Source organism: Bos indicus x Bos taurus, chromosome 14, assembly GCF_003369695.1.
Source record: "Bos indicus x Bos taurus breed Angus x Brahman F1 hybrid chromosome 14, Bos_hybrid_MaternalHap_v2.0, whole genome shotgun sequence".
In the NCBI taxonomy this organism is placed as follows: Eukaryota; Metazoa; Chordata; class Mammalia; order Artiodactyla; family Bovidae; genus Bos; species Bos indicus x Bos taurus.
Window position 1 is genome coordinate 47,082,626 of NC_040089.1, and position 21,909 is coordinate 47,104,534.

General features: G+C 37.9%; 1 protein-coding gene across 2 annotated transcripts; it reads right to left on the minus strand.

Moving 5' to 3' along the window:
* Positions 1 to 2,511: 2,511 nt before the first annotated feature.
* On the minus strand, positions 2,512 to 21,626 carry MED30 (mediator complex subunit 30). Of its 2 annotated transcripts, XM_027561276.1 has the most exons (5): positions 21,270 to 21,617; positions 15,525 to 15,683; positions 13,472 to 13,573; positions 11,607 to 11,722; positions 2,512 to 2,918 (listed from the first exon to the last, which is right to left on the minus strand). In XM_027561276.1, the coding sequence occupies exons 1-5, from the start codon at positions 21,444 to 21,446 to the stop codon at positions 2,891 to 2,893; spliced, it is 582 nt and encodes a 193-aa protein (XP_027417077.1). In that variant the 5' UTR covers positions 21,447 to 21,617; the 3' UTR covers positions 2,512 to 2,890. The 2 variants fall into 2 exon arrangements, with proteins under 2 accessions (XP_027417077.1, XP_027417078.1); XM_027561277.1 differs by lacking the exon at positions 11,607 to 11,722 and having other exon boundaries at positions 21,270 to 21,626.
* Between the last annotated feature and the right edge of the window lie 283 nt (positions 21,627 to 21,909).

A 21,909-nucleotide genomic window follows, 5' to 3' on the forward strand; every position in this document is an offset into this window, starting at 1 on the left:
TATGAGTACTTCTCAAGCATCATTTCTTGCTACATGAACTAGTAAGTTCCCTTTATGGCTTAAGCCATTTTGAATTGGGTTTCGAACATTTGCAACTAAAATTCTAACACAGAATATAAGATCTGTATAATTAATATAACTAATCCCACTTATCATTGTACAGACAAGAAAACTGAGATTTACTTGTGCAAGGCCACACATCATGACTGAATTGGCTTTCTGGCTCTTCAGTCTCGTGGCATGCTCTCCCTCAAGAAAAAGCTGAAACTTTGTTAGGGGAGTCTGTGTTTTTAATAGCCCTTGACACATAAGCAGGGCTTCCCAGGTGGCACTAGTGGTAAAGAACCTGCCTGCCAATGCAGGAGACATAAGAGACATAGGTTTTATTCCTGGCTCAGGAAGATACCCTGGAGAAGGGCATGGCAACCCACTGCGGCATGCTTGACTAGAGAATCCCATGGACAGAGGAGCCTGGTGGGCTACAGTCCATGGGGTCGCAGAATTGGACATGACTGAAACAACTTAGCACAACACATAACCAGTCTCAAGCAGACTAGTGAGTGACTAGTTTTGAGGACTTTGAGAGCAGAGAATTCAAGGTTTTCAGAATTTGGGACTCCTGCTCTGTAGCTGAGTAGCTGCATTGATTCTTGCTCCACAGAGAGGCTAGCTATAGAATCAAGCCCCCAAAGATGCAATTTCCACATTCCCTTCAAGAGCTAAGTTTGTGACACCTTGAATGATCTAAGGAGTTGAGTATGATTTAAAAACAAACAAACAGAAAACCCCACTTGATTAAAACATTTTTTACAACTGTTTTACAAGTTGTCAGTATCAAAACATTAAATTCCCAGTAGTAATCTGCAATCTACTATGCAAAGAACATACAGTAAAAACCTGTAAGAAAAACCCTTACATGTCCACCTGATGATAGGCTAAATAAACTGTAAAACCCTTAGATACTGCAGACTATTGGGGCAGATTGAGTAACTGTCTTCTTATCATAACCTCATATACCTCTGGGCTTCCCAGGTGGCTCTAGTGGTAAAGAATCCACCTGCCATTGTAGGAGACACAGGTTCAATTCCTGGGTCAGAAAGATCCCCCAGAGGAGAAAACGGCAACCGCCTCCACAGCATTCTTGCCTGGAAAATTCCATGGACAGAGGAGCCTGGTGGGCTATAGTCTATGGGGCTGCAGAGAGTCAGACATGACTGAGCGACTAAGCACGCACAGCACACCTATACTTTTACCTTCTGCTTTATAACTGCTGTGCTTTGCACTGTGGGCAGAGTCAGCTCCCCATTTGACGAACACTGTGCTTGCTCAGGTGAACTTGTTCTGATGAATGTACAGTCAGGTCTAAAGATGTCTCCATGCTTTGGCTTGTCTTGTGCTTCCGCCACTTGTTAAAGGTGGGCATTTGCATAACTTAACATGAATAGGCAGTATTTGCAAATGCTGAAAAAAGCCACAGGTACCTAAGGGTATACACTAAAAAGTAAGCATCTTCTTTACCCTCATCCTCAACCATCCAGGTCCCTCCCCAGAGGAATTTGGTACCCTCGAGATTCCAAATATTACCAAGTCAAATAGCGGTATTTATTGAGTCAGAACCAAGGCCAGGGGGTAGGAGCTACTGGATCAGGCTGGAAAAAGTCCTTCCCGAGGAAAATCTGACTCTCTTATTTGAGGATGCACTATTTATAATCTGAGAGTCCAGCTGCTTGTAGGCAGACCTATAAAGGACTTATTACTGTAGAACCAAGCTACAAAAGAATTTGTCATTTAAACTCTTAAGAATTCACTGTTTCCAAAATTTGCTTAAGGTTACTTTAGGGTATACTTGAAAAATCAGATAGGGGATTGCTTCGTGGCCTAAAGCAGGTAGCAAATAAACACACAGTTGGCATTGCAACAAAATTTTCTCTCCTTTTAGAGACAGAGCATGCCAAGTAAGAACCACAATAAAAGAAATCTTAATTTTTATCTACTTACAGCAATAGATAAGCTAACTGTTCTTCCATTCTAACTTTCAGTTCAGTCACTCGGTCGTGTCTGACTCTTTGCGACCCCATAAATCGCAGCACACCAGGCCTCCCTGTCCATCACCAACTCCCAGAGTTTACTCAAACTCATGTCTGTTGAGTCGGTGATGCCATCAAGCCATCTCATCCTCTGTCATCCCCTTCTCCTCCTGCCTTCAATCATCAGGGTCTTTTCAAATGCATCAGCTCTTCGCATCAGGTGGCCAAAGTATTAGAGTTTCAGCTTCAACGTCAGTCCTTCCAATGAATATTCAGGACTGATTTCCTTTAGGATTGATTGGTTGGATCTCCTTGCAGTCCATGGGACTTTATTGGGACTCAAACTAAAATTTTTAAATTGAGCTCAAATGGTAACTTTTATGTTTAATTTGTACCACAGATGGACTGAACTTGATATTTTCATCTGCAAGAATATTTAAACCTTTAATTTTCTCCTAAACAGGTAATGAAATGAACAAAACAATCAGTGTCAAATTTAGAAATTTATTTACAAAAGTTAATTATTTTTGCTTTTAAAAAACAATTATTCAATTCATGAAGAGTAACCAAAAACAAATCTCATCAAAATGTATTAACAACAGTCTTTCACAGAATCAATAGCTTTTTAAAAAACCATCAGTGAATACTTTAATATAAAACCACAGTGTAAAAAATAGAAATTTTAATTCTAGTGACTAGACTGAAAGCCGATAAATAATCTTCTTCAAAGGGAAAAAGTACTTAAGGGGAAAAAAACAGTGTAACATGTGTAAAGCCAGAAATTTAAATATCAGTTTAGTTCCTCATTGCTAACATGGCATTTATATCCCAGATGAGATTTCGTAATTGATCCATAATTTGCTTCAGCTGTTGATTCTTCTGTTTGAGTTTCTGCAGAAACAAAAGAATTTATCAAAAAATGTTTCATGAAGTACAGACCATGAAGATATAAGATTAAAATGTCATTAAGTCAGAACTCTAATGAACCAGACAGAAATTAAGCTAAACACTTCCTTAAGGCAAGGTAGGAATACGAAATGGCACCCACTCCAGTATTCTTGCCTGGAAAATTCCATGGACAGAGGAGCCTGGTGGGCTACAGTCCACAGGGTCCCAAAGAGTCAGACATGACTGAGGGACTAAGCATGCACTTCCTTAAGGCAGAAGGTCTCAATACTTTTCTGGCCGCAAACATCCACTGAAAGGCATAATAAATTCTAATTCGGCCTACAGAGCCTATGGCTCCAGCCCCCTACCTCCTTTTCCTCCTCCACTCGAACCACCAAAGAAAATAAGCTAAAATATTCAATTATAAGACCTAAGCATATAGGTTTCCACAAGGCAGTGTAGCTTAATGGTTAAGAACACAAGCCCTAAAGCCTGGGTTCTCTGGGTTTACGCTCACCTCCTTCACTAGGTAAATATTACTTAATCTCTCTGTGCGTCAGCTTCCACAACACAAAAATGGGGATAATAACTGAACGTATTTCATAAGGGTTGTTATAAAGAGTAAAAGACCTGATTCACATCAAGTGTTAGCAGTGCACCTAGCATACAAGTAAGTGAAAGTGAATAAAAAGTCAAAGTGTTAGTTGCTCAGTTGTGTCGGACTCTTTGAGACCCCATAGACAACAGCCTGCCAGGCTCCTCTGTCCATGTGATTCTCCACGCAAGAATACTGGAGTGGGTAGACGTAAGCATTCAACAAATGTTACTGGTAGGCACAGAACATAAACTGTCAATAGAGAATATAAAGTATAATAAAAATGCAATTTATCCTTCAAACATGTGGCAGAAGTCACTAATTTCTCTAAGCACGAAGTGCAATCCACTTCTCATTCTGAAAAGTGAAGACAGGATGCCACAGCCCCGATAGAATCTTCTTCATAACTGAGATTTGCTGGATGCCCTGAATGCACATAGAATGTGTCTGTTATCTCCAGATCTGGCTCTCTAACAGGCCACAGTTTATCAACTTCTTATTAAGCATCTTTTCTTCAAATCGTATGTAGTAAATGTCTGTGTAGATAAAACAAGATCAAAACAGAGAATTTCAAAGTGTTCACTAGTTATTATGATAATCATTACTGTTAAGTGACCTCTTGGAAATATTACGTTTGGAAGTAATATAGTTAGTTAGATAATTTTAAAGACACTACATTAAAATACCTCTAGATTAAGTCATACATGTTCATTATAAGGAGACCTAGAAACCTTAATTTTGATTTATTAAAGAGCAAACTGAGATTAAATAAATTGTTCATATTCTATCTAGAGTCAGGGAACAGGAGGAAAGAAGCCAAAAGGGAGGAGGAAGAAATTCCTATTGGTATTCAACTTCTTGAAAGGCCAAGTTTGGTGAAAGAAGCTTAGTGATCACATTTTCAGTATTCATTAAGAAGTAACTGGAAGTAATAAAATTATATTAATGAGTGGTTAAAAAGAGACTTTCAAATCAGTATCAAAACAGAGGTTACAGATGGCTCCCACAATGGTTTCATCAATGGAATAAATGCTACTTTAAAGAATACTCACTTGGAAGTATAAATTCTGATATTAAAAAATTTAGCTTCATTAACTCAAAAAATAAAGATAACTAAAAAACGGTAGTATATTTTCAAGGTAATACTCAACTTTGGGGAACAGTAAAAATTTTTTATTTAAAGAATGCCATATTATAAGGCATTAGGATAGTTTGTCTCAAAGAGACCACTAAGTTTTAAATTAAAAAAAATTAGCATACAACTAAAAAATACCTGGGGCCAAAACACATCATGAAAATATCAACACCAAAGCTGACAGCTATGCTTATTAGTGGTTAAACTGTAAATAAATTTTCATGACATGATACAGGATTTAATATATACAATCTTGCCACTGATTGGTTTTAACAGAGGTTGACAGCTGCTATTATCAAAATCCATCAGCTGTGCCTAATTTGTTACATTAACAGGTGAATGTGTAAGTAGAGTACTTAAAAAATGTTTATGCTAAGTAATACTATGTAATTTAATATTCACCCAAAAGCTGTGACAATTGATCAAAGCAGTCTGTCCTCTGTATCCATGGTTCTGCATCTTTAGATGCAGTCAGCTGCAGATTGTGCAGTACCGTAGTATTTTATTGACAAAAATCTGCATGTAAGCGGACCTGCACTATCCAGACCTGTGTTGGTCAAGGCACAACTGTGGTTGAAAAATCAAACCAATTAATTTCGACTTTTAATAGCATCTGTGTAATTATGTAATTAAATTGTTGTTTAGTCGCTCAGTCATGTCTGACTCTCTTGTGACCCCATGGACTACAGCCTGTCCATGGGACTCCCTAGGCAAGAATACTAGAGTGGGTTGCCATTTCCTTCTCCAGGGGATCTTCTCAACCCAGGGACTGAACCCACATCTCCTACATTGGCAGGCAGATTCTTTACCACTAAGCTACCAGGGAAGCCTGTAATTAGATTAGACCAACATTTTACCATCTGAAGGTGGTTATTTCAAATAAACATTTTTCACAAAAACACTCAGGTATGTGTGCCATTAAGGCAGAAATATATATCAATGATCATGAGTTTACTCAGTATTTTATAATTTTTCAACTATATTTTAATCTTATATTCCAGAAGGGAGGTACAAAATTTGAATAAGTAGAGGAAAGGAAAAAATAATTAGTGGCACTAATTATACATAAGATAACTTGATTAATAGGATATGAATTATGTTTAATTCACATTTATGATGCTTTATTTAAGGAATGAGTTAAAAACCTCTTTGGGTCAAAAAATCCACTTTGGTTTTTAGCTGTTAACTTTATTCTCTTTTGCTTTTTTAAGGGGAATTTCAATTTGAGTTAACCAAAACTTAGGCCTCTCCCCTTTAAAAAAAAAAAAAAAAAATATATATATATATATTTTTTTTTTTTTCCCAAACTTGAAACTTTTTAGGATGGACCTACAGAGTGTCATTCAGAGTGAAGTAAGCCTCTCCCTTTTTTTTTTTTAATTGGTCTGTTTATCACTTAGTTCTTCAGTCTTTCCTCAAATTAGACTAACAGTTTCCAGGAAGTAAGAGAGAGCCATGAGGCCAATCAAATGAATACTTCTCCTGCCTCTCAAGAGAAGATACATTCTCTATAAATTCTCTTCAAAATTTTTTCCAGTGGAAATATAGGGCTAAGCTTTAAATCTGTTTAATTTAAAACATTTAATGGATTCTTTCCTTTTTGTAATAATCTTCAGTTCAATACCATGTTAATGAAACAAGTTTTACCCCAAAGCCAGAAGCACATACAACAGCAAATTCAACAGATTCAAATGGTTTAATCAAAATCAAAAAGCGTTCTCAAATGCCTGAAGTAGAAATGGGAACAGAATTTAAAATATGGGCTTTTATTCCAAAAATAGATAAACCTTCAGAAATACTATTTTGTGTATTGAAATAAACTTACTGCAGATAAACACTGTGGACTAAACACGTATTTCTTTTTTTTCTCAAACCCTAATAAAATGGCAGGAGGGGAATGAAAAGGCTATAAATTCACATGGAGAAAAATGATCAGAAAGGAGACAATAGTAGATGCCAGGTGGCACATTTTAAGGTGGGGCATAGAAGGGGTATAGTAAATGAGAGGAATGGTAAATGAATGGGAGGAAACCACTGTCCCACCCAGAAGGATGCCCCTGAGAATGGCTGATCTCCATGGAGGCAGGTGCCATGGCAAAGTCTGCTGTGAGGCCTGGGGACGGAAGCTGGAGGGGAAGAGCTACAGAAACAAGCAAGAGCCTAGGCTGCTCATTCCTACTCCTCACCAACACGGGACTGAGTCCCCTCTCCAGACTTCCGTACCCACTCCCCCTTTCAGGGAACCAGGTTTGTTTCTTATGAACCGAATAGCTGGGGATTCAGGGATTCAGTGCCACCAGCACAGCAGAAGGCAAGAAGACAAGAGACTATCCCTCTGTGTAGGACACTGGAAGATTCTGAACAGCCCTAAAGAAAAAAATGTCAGTAAAAGATCCTTGGGGATCCTCCAAAGAAAAAAGCCAGCTTGTTTCCAATCTTGCTATGATGAAGGCCAATTCACAAAGCCTATGATTAGTGTCTTAGTGCCTCACTCCCAAATAGAAACGCCTCATGTTTAAGCATCTGATGCTCCACAGATCTTTGATCCTCCATCTACAAAGACAACAAAACGTAATAGACAAACTATGGCACGTGACCTGTTTTTGTAAGGCCTGTGAACTAAGGATGGTTTTTACATCAGAACAAGGCTTTTTGTCTCACAAAGCCTAAAAATATTTATAACTAGGCTCTTTAAAATCTACCAAATGCCATATGAGAAGATTATGGAAGAACACCTTCTAATTCCTGAGGGAAATTAATTTACAACATATAATTTTATATCCAACCAACCAATCATCTGGACAGATACACAAAGACTAAAAACTTAAGTCCCTGCATTTCTCCTGAAGAAGCCACTGATGTATGAACCTTACAAACAAGGGAGGAAATAAACCAAGAAAGAGGAAGATGGAAGACTGAGGAGATAGTAAAATTAACTGAAGAGGTGAAGGAAAGGCCCCAGGACAGTAGTTGAATACCAGGCTTAGTGAGCATTCAATTCAGACCTAGCAAGATGGTCCCAGCAAGAAGGAGGACTCTGGGGGCAGGATGGAATTGGGGGAACAAACCTATAAGTCATCTGATAATTTGATGCTGGAAAGTTGGAAAACAGTACTGAGCTGCTCCCACAGATCCATAAAGAACTAATCAAAAATTTTCAAAATTACAGAACTATTAACTCTAGGAAAACAAAAAATTGTTCCAGGAAATATAACTCTGGTTTCCTATGTGGTTTAGCAATAAACAGTATCTATGTGCCATAATAATATGAACACAGAATATTTACTGAATCCCAATTATGACATAACCACACTGAAACAACTGGGGGAAGGAAAGAGGTAGGTGGGTCCTAGACAGAGACCATAAAGAGACCTACATCCAAATGTGGAGAAAAACATATCAAATGCTTTGTATCAATTATATCCTTATCTTAAAATTCACAAAATTCTAGCTAGTAAGAGTGTTTTGATTACACACTGTCAAGGAATGACTATATTCTGATTATTTGAAAAGAAAGTGAAAGTGAAGTCGCTCAGTCGTGTCTCTTTGCGGTCCCATGAACTGTAGCCCACCAGACTCCTCCATAGAATAGGCTATTTCAAAACCATATTAGAAAAAGGGAGAAACTTAGAGAAATAGGAAGTGTAATGAAACTTATCTTGAGAGAAATGATCTCATTCTGAAGCTTTTCTCTCCCCTGCCCCACCAAAATATCATAATATCTTCTAGGTTAGAGAACAAACTATATTTAAGTCACACGTAGCATTATGAAATCAAAGTAATCATCACACACAATGGTGTTTCATTTACCTATACATTTCATTCTATAACTAACATCCTTACTACAGAGAAAAATAATAGGATATATCCATTGTGAATTAATATATAAGATTATCAACCTTAACATAAAACACTTAATATATGGATGTCTCATCTCTGGACTACCAAACACCACTTACTCTTCAAGATCTAACTTAAAAGTTTCCCCTCCTAATCCCTAAATTCTTTATGCTTATTACTGTCAAATTTGCTGTAAATATTCTTAATGTATAGTTCACCTCATAAAATTTTCTTAAATGTTATTTTAGAAAAATCTTTTTTTTCTGAGTTTTTATATATATTTTTCTTTTAGTTTTCTAGTATTTTGTTTTACAAGTCTTATTTTCAACTGTGAAATTAATTTTGACACATGGTATAATGTAAAAACTAGCTAAATTTTCCCCAAAGTGTCTATTTTTAAAGACTAATTTTCCACATAATCCCTCTTATGTCATATTAAATTGTCACATATTAATATAATAGTAAAACAGTTTTTCTGAATATTATTTCACTAATCTGTCTGTATAATCATAAGGGATTTGATTTAGGTCATACCTGAATGGTCTAGTGGTTTTCCCTACTTTTCTTCAATTTAAGTCTGAATTTGGCAATAAGGAGTTTGTGATCTGAGCCATAGTCAGCTCCCGGTCTTGTTTTTGCTGACTGAGTAGAGCTTCTACACCTCTGGCCGCAAAGAATGTAATCAATCTGATTTCAGTATCGACCATCTGGTGATGTCCACGTGTAGAGTCTTCTCTTGTGTTGTTGGAAGAGGGTGTTTGCTATGACCAGTGCGTTCTCTTGGCAAAACTCTTAGCCTTTGCCCTGCTTTGTTCTGTACTCCAAGGCCAAATCTGCCTGTTACCCCAGGTATTTCTTGACTTCCCACTTTTGCATTCCAGTCCCCTATAATGAAAAGGACATCTTTTTTGGGTGTTAGTTCTAGAAGGTCTTGTAGGTCTTCATAGAACAGTTCAACTTCAGCTTCTTCAGCATTACTAGTCAGGGCATAGACTTGGATTACTGTGATATCGAATGGTTTGCCTTGGAAATGAAAAGAGATCATTCTGTCGTTTTTGAGATTGCATCCAAGTATTGCATTTTGGACTCCTGTTGACTATGATGGCTACTCCATTTCTTCTAAGGGATTCTTGCCCACAGTAGTAGATATAATGGTCATCTGAGTTAAATTCACCCATTCCAGTCCATTTTAGTTTGCTAATTCCTAAAATGTCGATATTCACTCTTGCCATCTCCTGTTTGACCACTTCCAATTTGCCTTGATTCATGAACCTAACATTCCAGGTTCCTATGCAATGTTGCTCTTTACAGCATCGGACCTTGCTTCTATCACCATTCACATCTACAAGTGGATGGTGTTTTTGCTTTGGCTCCATCTCTTCATTCTTTCTGAACTATGGATGGAGGTTCATGACACAGTACAGGAGACAGAGATCAAGACCATCCCCAAGAAAAAGAAATGCAAAAAAGCAAAATGGCTGTCTGAGGAGGCCTTACAAATAGCTATGAAAAGAAGAGAAGCAAAAAGCAAAGGAGAAAAGGAAAGATACACCCATTTGAATACAGAGTTCCAAAAAATACCAAAGAGAGATAAGAAAGCCTTCCTCAGCGATCAATACAAAGAAATAGAGGAAAACAATAGAACGGGAAAGACTAGCGATCCCTTCAAGAAATTTAGATACCAAGGGAACATTTCATGCAGAGATGCGCTCAATAAAGGATATAAATGGTATGGACCTAACAGAAGCAGAAGATATTAAGAAAAGGTTGCAAGAATACACAGAAGAACCATACAAAAGAGATCTTCACGACCCAGATAACCATGATGGTGTGATCACCCACCTAGAGCCAGACATCCTGGAATGTGAAGTCAAGTGGGCCGTAGGAAGCATCACTATGAACAGAGGTAGTGGAGGTGATGGAATTCCAGTTGAGCTATTTCAAATCCTAAATGATGATGCTGTCAAAGTGCTGCACTCAATATGCCAGCAAATTTGGAAAACTCAGCGGTGGCCACAGGACTGGAAAATGTCAGTTTTCATTCCAATGGATGTGAGAGTTGGACTATAAAGAAAGCTGAGCGCCGAAGAATTGATGCTTTTGAACTGTGGTGTTGGAGAAGACTCTTGAGAATCCCTTGGACTGCAAGGAGATCCAACCAGCCCATTCTAAAGGAAATCAGCCCTGAATATTCATTGGAAGGACTGATGTTGAAGCTGAAACTCCCAATACTTTGGCTACCTGATGCGAAGAACTGAATCATTGGAAAAGACCCTGATGCTGGAAAAGATTGAAGGTGGGAGAAGGGGATGACAGAGGATGAGATGGTTGGATGGCATCACCAACTCAATGGATATAAGTTTAAGTGATGGACAGGGAGGCCTGGCATGCTGAAGTCCACAGGGTCACAGAGTCAGACACAACTGAGCGACTGAACTGAATCTGTCTGTTCTTATGCCAGGATTTCACACTTACTGTTTTTATAATATGCTTCATCTAACATTTTAATTTTTGAAGCAAAGAGTCTGTTCGTTTTATTACTCTTACTGGAATTTTTTTTATTATATATATTTGAGTATGCTCTCAAGGAAAAAAGTTCCAATTTTTTATTTGTTTTTTGATTGGTATTGCACTAAAATCTTACTATTTTGTGCAATTTCAAGAGAATTCACATTTGTACTTGGAGTGTTGCTAACACTATTCTGTAAAGCAATTATCCTTGAATTAAAAAAATAAATAAATAACTATGAAATAATCAAGACTGGCATTTTTAGAGTAGTTATTGCCCATGTAAGAATGTCATGTGTTTTTTCAGCTGTTCAAAATTTCTTTATGAGTCTGGCAAAGGGTTTATGAATTCTGTTTATCTTTTCAAAGTACCAGCTTTTAGTTTCATTCATCTTTGCAACTGTTTTCTTTGTCTCTATTTCATTTATTTCTGCTCTGATCTTTGATTTATTTCCTTCTACTAACTTTAGGTTTTATCTGATCTTTCTCTAGTCATTTTAGGTGTAAGGTTAGGTTCTTTATTTGGGATTTTTCTTGGGAAGGGACAGTTAGGGAGTTCGCATTAGACATGTATACACTTTTGTATTTAAAATGGATAACAAAAAGGACCTACTGTACAGCACATGGAATTCTGCTCAATGGTATGCGGCAGCCGGAATGGGAGGGCAGTTTGGAGGAGAATGGATACATGTGTAAGTATGGCTGAGTCCCTTTGCTGTTCACCTGAAACTATCATAATATTGTTAATCAGCTATACTCCAATATAACATAAAAAGTTTTACCAAAAAAATCCTTTTATATATACTAAGTTTAGTCTCATATATTATGGAAATACTAACAACTTAATATTTGTTGTTGCAATTGTGAATAGGATCTTATAATCTAACTGGTTTATGACATTATAGGAAAATGGTATAAATCTTTAAGCTCTTTTATCAAATACTTATTGCCTCTACTTGTTAATCAGTGAGCTGCTTTGAGCTTCAGAAGCTTAAGCTATAATGTTATGTACTACCTTAATAAACTTAACAAATTTTTATATAATATTATAACTTCTGTTTCATAAAGTTTGTTTCACTGGCTATAATTTCTAAAATAGCATCAAACACAGTAGTATAAGGCATCTTATTTTCTGCCTGTTTTTAATATGACTGGAGAAGGAAATGGCAACCCACTCCAGTATTCTTGCCTGGAGAATCCCGTGGACAGAGGAGCCTGGTGGGCTGCTGTCCATGGGGTCGCACAGAGTCGGACACGACTGAAGTGACTTAGCAGCAGCAGCAGCAATATGACTAGTTTTGTATTTCATTTCTATGAAAAATGTTGGCTACATATCTGAAATAAAAAGTTTTTTTTTAAAGACTATCACATTAATAATTGTAAGCATTCTTTGAGTCCTCAACATTTGAAGTCTATCAAATGTCTTCTGCTGCTGCTGCTGCTAAAATTTTTTTTCAGTTTAGCCTACAGACCTTATATAAGTCAACTAAGTCTTCCTCCTCTACCTCAGAAAACCCTCTTTGGCTGTGGTAGATTAATTAATGTCCTGATGAATTCTATTAACTAGCATTAGGAATTTCAGGAGTGAGGCAGGAGGTGGGGGCACTTATTTGTAAGTAAAGCACCAAGACTGGTAGTTTTATTTTGTGTGCTATTTGTTAGCCACGCTTCTATCCCAGAATGGACCGACAACATCCCTTATTTCCCTATGCTTCAAGAGAACTATCTGAACATTATCTTCTGAACTTCTGAAAGTAATCAGCATTAAATTCAAGTTAGGAACTTTTGAGGGGTGAAGGGTAGGATGGGGTAGTGCTTTGATAACTCTCAGTTTCTTATTCAGCTGTTGAGACATTCACATCTCCTACTTGTAAAGTATTATCATTTGCTGCTCCTAACATGCTGTAACCTAGAGAGCTACAATTCTGCCTAGAGAAGAAAATGTAAATGGGCTGTGACAGAGCGCCTATGAGGCCTTTCTAAGAGCTTTACTGCCTGAATTCTGTGATCTTCTGACTAACCAGATGGCATTTCTGTTTACCTCTGAGTTTTGAGTTGTAATCTGCTGCTCCTGCTAAGTTGCTTCAGTCGTGTCCGACTCTGTGCGACCCCATAGGCAGCAGCCCATGAGGCTCCCGTCCCTGGGATTCTCCAGGCAAGAATACTGGAGTGGGTTGCCATTTCCTTCTCCAATGCATGAAAGTGAAAAGTGAAAGCCAAGTCGCTCAGTCGTGTCCGACTCTGTGCGACTCCATAGACTGCAGCCCACCAGGCTCTTCTGCCCATGGGATTTTCTAGGCAAGAATACTGGAGTGGGTCGCTAGTGCCTTCTCTGGAGTTGTAATCTAAGTAGGTTAAATTTGCCAAGAAACAACTTCATGTAATTCTATAATTCAAATTATGTTTTTGAGTTATATAGACTCCCTTTTAATTTTTATCAATATTCAGAAATGTAAGACATACAGACTAGCAACTCACTTTATTGACTTCAGCAATTTCTCGCCTCTCTTCACTAGCAAAACGAGGTGGGCCAGCCCGGTCATCTTTTGAGCCATCTTCTTCCACATATGGAATAAGTTGCTGAGAGTGACAGACACAAGTTAAAAGTCAAAGATATGACACACAATTTCCAATTATACTGGCATAGATAATACATCTAATTAAGATAAATTTTTATACTTTTATCTTAACAGTACAAAAATATATTTTAATTCAAGTGATGGCGTAAAATAAAAGCATTAGAAGTATATATCATTTCAATGAGTTCTATACATTTGCTTTTTGGGTTTCTTTTGCAAAACAGTCCTTTTAGCAAAATTAGTTGTCACATGTAATTAAGTAATATCCTACTCAGTCAATCAGCAAATATTTAATTGGCAGACACTGGGTGAGCAGACACTGCAAAAATAATGCCAAATAAGATACAAGTCCTACCCTTAAGTACTTTATGTCCATTCAGCTAGAATAGGCTTCCTTGATCTATACTAGAAAGAAAGGAACTTCATGGACATATATTATATAATTGTGATTTACTTGCTATTGAAGTGTCTATGTAGATTTCTAGATGTCTTATATTTGGGAGAAAGTTTTTTTGTAAGAGAAAAAGTTTATATAGCAATGAAACTTCCAGCAGAATTATAATTAAATATGTATAGATTTGTGATGACATTTGTTTGATGAAACCCCTTGTACAGTCACCAGAGACTTGTCTCTTCCATCTTATATTACCAATGCAGGAATAGGACAGAGGTAAGTAACTAGTATAACCAGTAATCAATCTAGCCAAACTTCTGTGAATTCTTGGGACAAATATAAATTTGCCTACATCCACAACTACTTTCTTCCTTTCCTCTCTCCAAATGCAGACAGTGGTCCTTCATCTCAAATACATTTAGTCTTCATTCCTGTACACTGATTCCTCTGCCCTCCCGACTTCATTATTTATTTCCCCTGACCTCACCTGACTGTTTTCTTCCATTTTCATCTAAACAAGTTCTCCCATTTGGAAGGGGCGGGGTGGGGGGTGGTGGGGGGAACCCAAACTTTATCCCTCCTACCACCTACTTCTTCTTTTGTTTTTAGTCTAAGCTTCTTGAAAGATGGATATCCACTTTTTGGCTTCAGTTCCTTACCTCCTGTTTAATCTTCAGCTCACTGTGATCTGACTTCTGTTGCTATCTTTCTACCAAAGCTCTGACCAAATATACCAACAGTTTTCCTCTAGCAAAATCTGCTGGACAGTTTTCATTCCTTATTTTCCTTGACTTTTCTGCAGCCTCTGTCAGAGTCCACTATATTTCTGACCCTCCACATCTGACCACTTTTTTTCAGGCTGTATTGCAGTTTACTCTTTGTCTGTTCACCCCATACATGCTGATCACTCAAATAAGAAAGCACTGACGACATGGAACTGTTCTTTATATAGAGTGAGAGAACATCTAACCCCACTCTCTGCCACCAGCTACCTCTGGTGGCAGAGATTATCACTTGTCAACAGGAAAGGACCACCTATAAAAATAACCGTATACCTGATTAACTAAAATATACCTACGATCCAAGATTAAACTTAAAGAAATATATTTAAAACTAGAGTGATTCTACTAAGATAATTTAATAATGATGAAAATGGTCATAACCTTTTATCCATAAAGAACTTACATGAAAACCACTGTAAAAGTATTTTACAATACTATTAAAATGTCTACTAAGACATCATGCACTGACTTAATTAAAATGAGACACTGACAGCAATAATAGAAGTGCCACAGATAATCTCCGATAATCTCCCCCAACAACAAAAATTTACCATCAGCCTGGATGCTAAAGTCTGCAAGAAATTATCAACATGAAAAGACAGTTCTATATATATATACACACACACATATATCTCACAATTTAATCTTTTCTAGTCAAAAGTGAAACCAGTATGATCAAAATCTGAAAATACTGTGAAAATAGAAGAGAAAAAGGGAAAAAATTACAAATGTCCTAAGACTCTTACATTCACCCTCCCTCGACCACTAAAACTTGCCTCTACTGGAATGGGATCCATCCCTCCGCAGTTTTCATTGCATTTATCATAGACCAATCTCAGCTTCCTGAAGAGAATAGAAAGTTGGCGAAGGTGATCCTGTAGTTTTGCTAACCGGTCTTGGTATGTTCCAGTATGGTAAGTGACACCATTTGGCAGCTTCTCGGACAAAAACCCAGAAACAAAAAGTAATGAAAATCAAGATTTTCTTTAAGCAAAGCTAACGAACAGAAACAATCTTTGAGCAATGCATAAAAGCAAGCTGTTCCTCACAATGAATCAAGTGCAACTTTAAGAATTTAACAGTAATACATGCTCATTTATTAATTAGCTCCTTAGCATACTGTCAAGCAGTTCTACAAGACTTTGTGATAAGCCTTTCTGATCAGTTGAAATGCTTTCTGCCTCTAACTTTTGATTATATTTATACCATAGCTTTGTATTATAACTAAAAAGAATACACAATTTTAATATCACTTAAGATAATGTAAAAGCAGCAAGGTGCTGAACTCAACCAGGAGCTGAATTCAAACAACTCAAAATACAATTTTAAGAAAAAGAAGAAGAAAAGGAAAAAAATGAAGATAGGACTTTTCAGTAGAAGAAAAAGAAGAGTATGCTGCCGTTGTTGCAAAAATAATCTCAAGATACCTTAACTATTATAATTAAGATGTTCTGGGCATGCATTAAAACATAAAGCTGTCACCAAAAGTTTTACTTTAAAAGAAATCAATAGCAGGTGATATATAGTAACAAATCAATCTGTACTTGAATATTATTAATAAATTATTGCAAATAACTGCTATGATCATAACTCTGTCTTGGATGCTTATATATTTTTAATTCAGGAATTTTACCAAAAGAAGCCAAAATACATACTGAAATGACAAAAATCACAGATAAATGGAAAAACTACTACTTACTTACAACTAAATGCATATTTTGTGCAGTGCTGAAACTTACAAAATCTTCCTCTCTGTGTACATCTTTACAATATTTTATTCCCACAATTTGATCTGTGAAATTATCCTAAAACTAGAATTAACAAAGTTTGTACAATGGTTTCTAGTATACAATTTCATTAAAATCACTAATTCATACACTTAGGGATTACAAAGTGACTTAAAATCAAAACTCCAAATAATGTTTAAAGCTAGAAGATCAATCCAGTCTTTTCTAAACCTCACTTCATCCTTTTTTTCTTTCCTAAACAGCTGAGGTAGGAATCAAGCCTGATACAGTGTTCAGAGAAGAAAGAAAATAAGAGCCACTATTGTTCCAAGTAGGTAAAACCATAAGCACAGAGGGGGAAAAAAAAAAAGACCAAAGGTGTATACGTAATTATACATATACAGTTATTAAAAGGTGTGAGTCAAGTTGCTCAGTCGTGTCCGACTCTTTGCGGCCCCATGGACTGTAGCCTACCAGGCTCCTCCCTCCATGGGATTCTCCAGGCAAGAGTACTGGAGTGGGTTGCCATTTCCTTCTCCAATTAAAAGGTGTAATAGTTCATAAAAGATTTAACAGGAAGATAGGCTTAATAATTGATTTTCTTCTTTTATCTCACTTCTAAATTTCCTGTAATGTTATGGTTTACAATTTAAGGAGATGAATCTTTTAAAATTCTTTGAAATTAGTTTTTATAATATTAGGATTTTGGGAAATTTTCAAGCATTAAAACATTCTGAAGATGATATCTCAAAGAAAAGGGTTAAAGTATCAAAGACTGAATTAGTGAAAACAGTTTAAAGGACAAAAGCATTGAGAGTTCACCCTCCACAATACTATGTGGGACTTCTCATGATCTTTCAATTTATGAAGTTTCAAAACATTAAAAAATAAGAAAAAATTTTCAAAGGGTCACTGCTTTCTTGTTTGGGTGACAATAAGAAATATAATAATTACACTTTACATACAGAAGCAGGCTATACCTTTATTATGGTACTACATTTTTTGTACCTACATTGTAGGTACTACATACTTTGCCTATATTTTGTATTTAATAAAGACTAAAGATACTCATGATGTACTCTGCATATAAGTTAAATAAGCAGGGTGACAATATACAGCCTTGACATACTCCTTTTCCTATTTGGGACCAGTCTGTTGTTCCATGTCCAGTTCTAACTGTTGCTTCCTGACCTGCATACAGGTTTCTCAAGAGGCAGGTCAGGTGGTCTGGTATTCCCATCTCTTTCAGAATTGTCCACAGTTTATTGTGATCCACACAGTCAAAGGCTTTGGCATAGTCAATAAAGCAGAAATACATGTTTTTCTGGAACTCTCTTGTGTTTTCCATGATCCAGTGGATGTTGGCAATTTGATCTCTGGTTCCTCTGCCTTTTCTAAAACCAGCTTGAACATCTGGAAGTTCACGGTTCATGTATTGCTGAAGCCTGGCTTGGAGAATTTTGAGCATTATTTTACTAGCTTGTGAGATGAGTGCAATTGTGCGGTAGTTTGAGCATTCTTTGGCATTGCCTTTCTTTGGAATTGGAATGAAAACTGACCTTTTCCAGTCCTGTGGCCACTGCTGAGTTTTGTGCTGGGCTTGAAGACGCACAAGCTGGAATCAAGATTGCCAGGAGAAATATTAATAACCACAGATATTCAGATGACACCACCCTTATGGCAGAAAGTGAAGAGGAGCTAAAGAGCCTCTTGATGAAAGTTAAAGAGGAGAGTCACAAGGTTGGCTTAAAGCTCAACATTCAGAAAACTAAGATCATGGCATCTGGTCCCATCACTTCATGGGAAGTAGATGGGGAAACAGTGGAAACAGTGTCAGACTTTATTTTTGGGGGCTCCAAAATCACTGTAGATGGAGATTGCAACCATGAAATTAAAAGACGCTTACTCTTTGGAAGGAAAGTTATGACCAACCTAGACAGCATATTAAAAAGCAGAGACATTACTTTGCCAACGAAGGTCCATCTAGTCAAGGCTATGGTTTTTCCAGTGGTCATGTATGGATGTAAGAGTTGGACTGTGAAGAAAGCTGAGCACCAAAGAATTGATGCTTTTGAACTGTGGTGTTGGAGAAGACTCTTGCGAGTCCCTTGGACTGCAGGGAGATCCAACCAGTCGATTCTGAAGGAGATCAGCCCTGGGATTTCTTTACAAGGAATGATGCTAAAGCTGAAACTCCAGTACTTTGGCCACCTCATGCAAAGAGTTGACTCATTGGAAAAGACTCTGATGCTGGGAAGGATTGGGGGCAAGAGGAGAAGGGGACGACAGAGGATGAGATGGCTGGATGGCATCACTGACTCCATGGACGTCTCAGTGAACTCCGGGAGTTGGTGATGGACAGGGAGGCCTGGCATGCTGCGATTCATGGGGTCGCAAAGAGTCGGACACGACTGAGCGACTGATCTGATCTGATCTGATCCTTCTGGATTAATAATATAGAAGATAATTTAAAAACTTTGAAATTAAAAATGTATTAACAAATAGTTTATATGTAGTCTTGTTTGTACCACTTCTCCTCCCAGCTTTCTATAAATTAAGGAGCACACTGTTGCTTAATTTACAGCCAATTATGATATGGCCCAAAGGTTCTTAGTGAGTTAAAACACAGAATTCACAAGCACAAAGAAAAAGTTATTGTAGTCCTTACAAATTGGTTTTGAATATATGTCCACATGTAATCTAGTTATTGATAGTATCTTTTGAAAGAGTTCAGTTCTTTCACTGTCAGTCATGGATGTGTATTAGATCTCTGTTAATAATACAAAGTGTTGATAGCAAGTTAGTATAATAAAAAGGTTAGTAGAAAAAGCTACCAGTCATATATGATGTTGAGTAAATTCTTCAAGTCTCAGTTTCCTTAATTGTAAAATAGAGATAAAAATACTTCTTAGAACTGTTCTTACAACAATGTTCCTAAGGAAAGTATTTGATAAATGTTAGCTAGTAGCTCTACTAGTCCAATACAGCAGCTTAAAAATAAATATTTGCTAAATTCTAAGAGATCATTTAATCTATTTTAATCATCTTACATTTTAATCTATATATTTTTAAAACAATTGCCAAAGATTTCATATCTCCTCTTGGATTCCCTTTTTATCTCACAGTGGCTTATTAACAGGGTCTTAAAATATTTCCATACAGTTGTATTACTTCTAGAATCAATAGGAAAAACACCCCAACCATTGTATTTAAAAAGGCAATAAAACAATCTTTAGTGCAGCTGAAATAAGAGTTCGAAAGTTCTAAGAGTCTGAGGACCTGGTTTCAAATTTACCCTACACTGACTATCACCTCTGTCACTTCACCTCTCAGAAAAGAGAGGTGAATCCATAGAATCCTCATCCATAAAACAAGAATGATATCCACATCACACACTAGTAAGATAAGCCTTAAACATGGGTTAGTAAAACAGTAAAATGGTGCTGGACTGACATGATATCCAAACGCAAAAAAAAAACCAGATCTATATCTATCAGTATTTTAAAAAAGTAACTCCATGTGGATCATAGACCTAAATGTAAAACCTAAGACTATAAAACTTCAGAAGAAAACATAAGAAATCTTTGGGTTAGGCAAAGACTTCTTAGGTATGGTACCAAAACCCAAAATCTGTAAAAGGACAAATCAATAAATTGGATTCCATTAAAGTTTAAAATATCTGTTCTTCAAAAGACAATGTGAAGAGAATAAAAAGACATGCCACAGACTGGGAGAAAGTACTGATGAAACACAAAGACATACAATTCCAAAAAAAAAAAAAAAACCAAGGAAAAAGACAGTAACAACTACTGGCAAGGATGAGGAAACTTTTGGAAAAGTTTCTTAGAATAGTAATCAATCATTTCCCTCATAACCCAGCAATTCCACGCCTTGGCATCTACCTACTCAAGAGAAATGAAACATATGTTCACACAAACATTTGTAGCTGAACACTCAGAAGTGTTATTTATAATAGCTCCAAAGTGGATACAGACCAAATGGCCATCAACAGATACACTAATTGTGATATATTCATACAATAGAATACTGTTCAGCAATGAAAAGGAATGACCTATTGATATTTGTTGAGTGAAAGAAGCCAGATCCGCATCCCCCCTCCTCCCGCCCCCAATCATAGTGTATGATTTCATGTGTAGGAAACTCTAGAAAATGCCAACTAGCTATGATGCCAGAAATCAAAAGAGAGACTGCCTGTGGACGGAAAGCCAGAAGTAAATTTAAAAGGGGCACGAGAATGTGCTCACTTCTCCACAGAGGGAACTGTGGGGTGATGGACGTTGGTTTCACAAGTACACATGCGTCAAAACTTTGAATAAATGCATTGTATTGGGAATCAGTTATACCAAAATAAAGCTGTTTAGCAAAAATGGTTAGCAGAATCTGAATTCAACTCCTTGAACCATCACAAAGTATTCTGTGGAAAAATATGAGATTAAAATAACCCAAAGAGCGTGGAGGAGTGAGGCCCACCTCTACCTTGAAAGATACAAGAGTTCACCTAGAGCCTACAGAACCTGGTCGAATCTAGAAAATGCGGCTTCATCCTTTTCAGAAATCCGGTCTGGAAAACATCACCTTCACATCTTGGGGACAGACACTTTATCGGGGAACACTTCTGAATGTAAATGGGGGCGATTCCATACTCGTGGATTGCCCAGGGCAGCCGCATCGACGCCGAGGGACCCCAGGTAACAAACAAGCTGCTCCTTCCCTCGCAGAAGCACCTCGCTTTCTCCAAGCACGCCCCGGAGAGGGGCCCGCCCTCCTTCCCACCTGCATGTTCCTCAGGAGCTGGAAGATCTCCATGGTGCGGTACACGATGTCTTGGACCGTTTCCTGCCCGATTCTGCAGAGCGATGCAGTGTTGACCTCTCGGGCCGCCTGCTGGGCCTGGGGCCCGGCGAAGGGCCCGGGCGCCATCCCCGACGCCGCCAGCGGAGGGGTGGACATGGCGTGGCAGCGGCGTCAGGTCAGCAGGGCTGGAGGATAGGTGTCGGGGATGTCCCCCGACGCTGCTAGACCTCAGGCCTCGGCGTAAGCAGGAGCTTGTGAGACTCGAGCGGTCTGATTTCAAAACAGCGGCCGCGACTTCCGCCACGGTGACGTGAAGCGCCGTCAGACGTCACAGAGCCCGCCCACTCGGCTGGTCCCTGGGAACTTGCGGTTCAAGGACGGCTGGATTGGACTGGACGCGCGGGGGGGGGTCGGATCGGACATGTTGAGCAGCCAATCACCGGGTGAACTCCAGACAGAGGGGGCGGTGCGCGGGGTGGAAGACAGGTGGGCTTTCCCACAGTTCGTTTCCCAGTCTCAGCCAGTGGTTAAAATTCTTAATAGAACTCTGAATTCGTGTTAATTTCCTTGCTGATTATTGCCTTGTCACGAGCCTACGAAGTTTGTAGTATTACTTTCC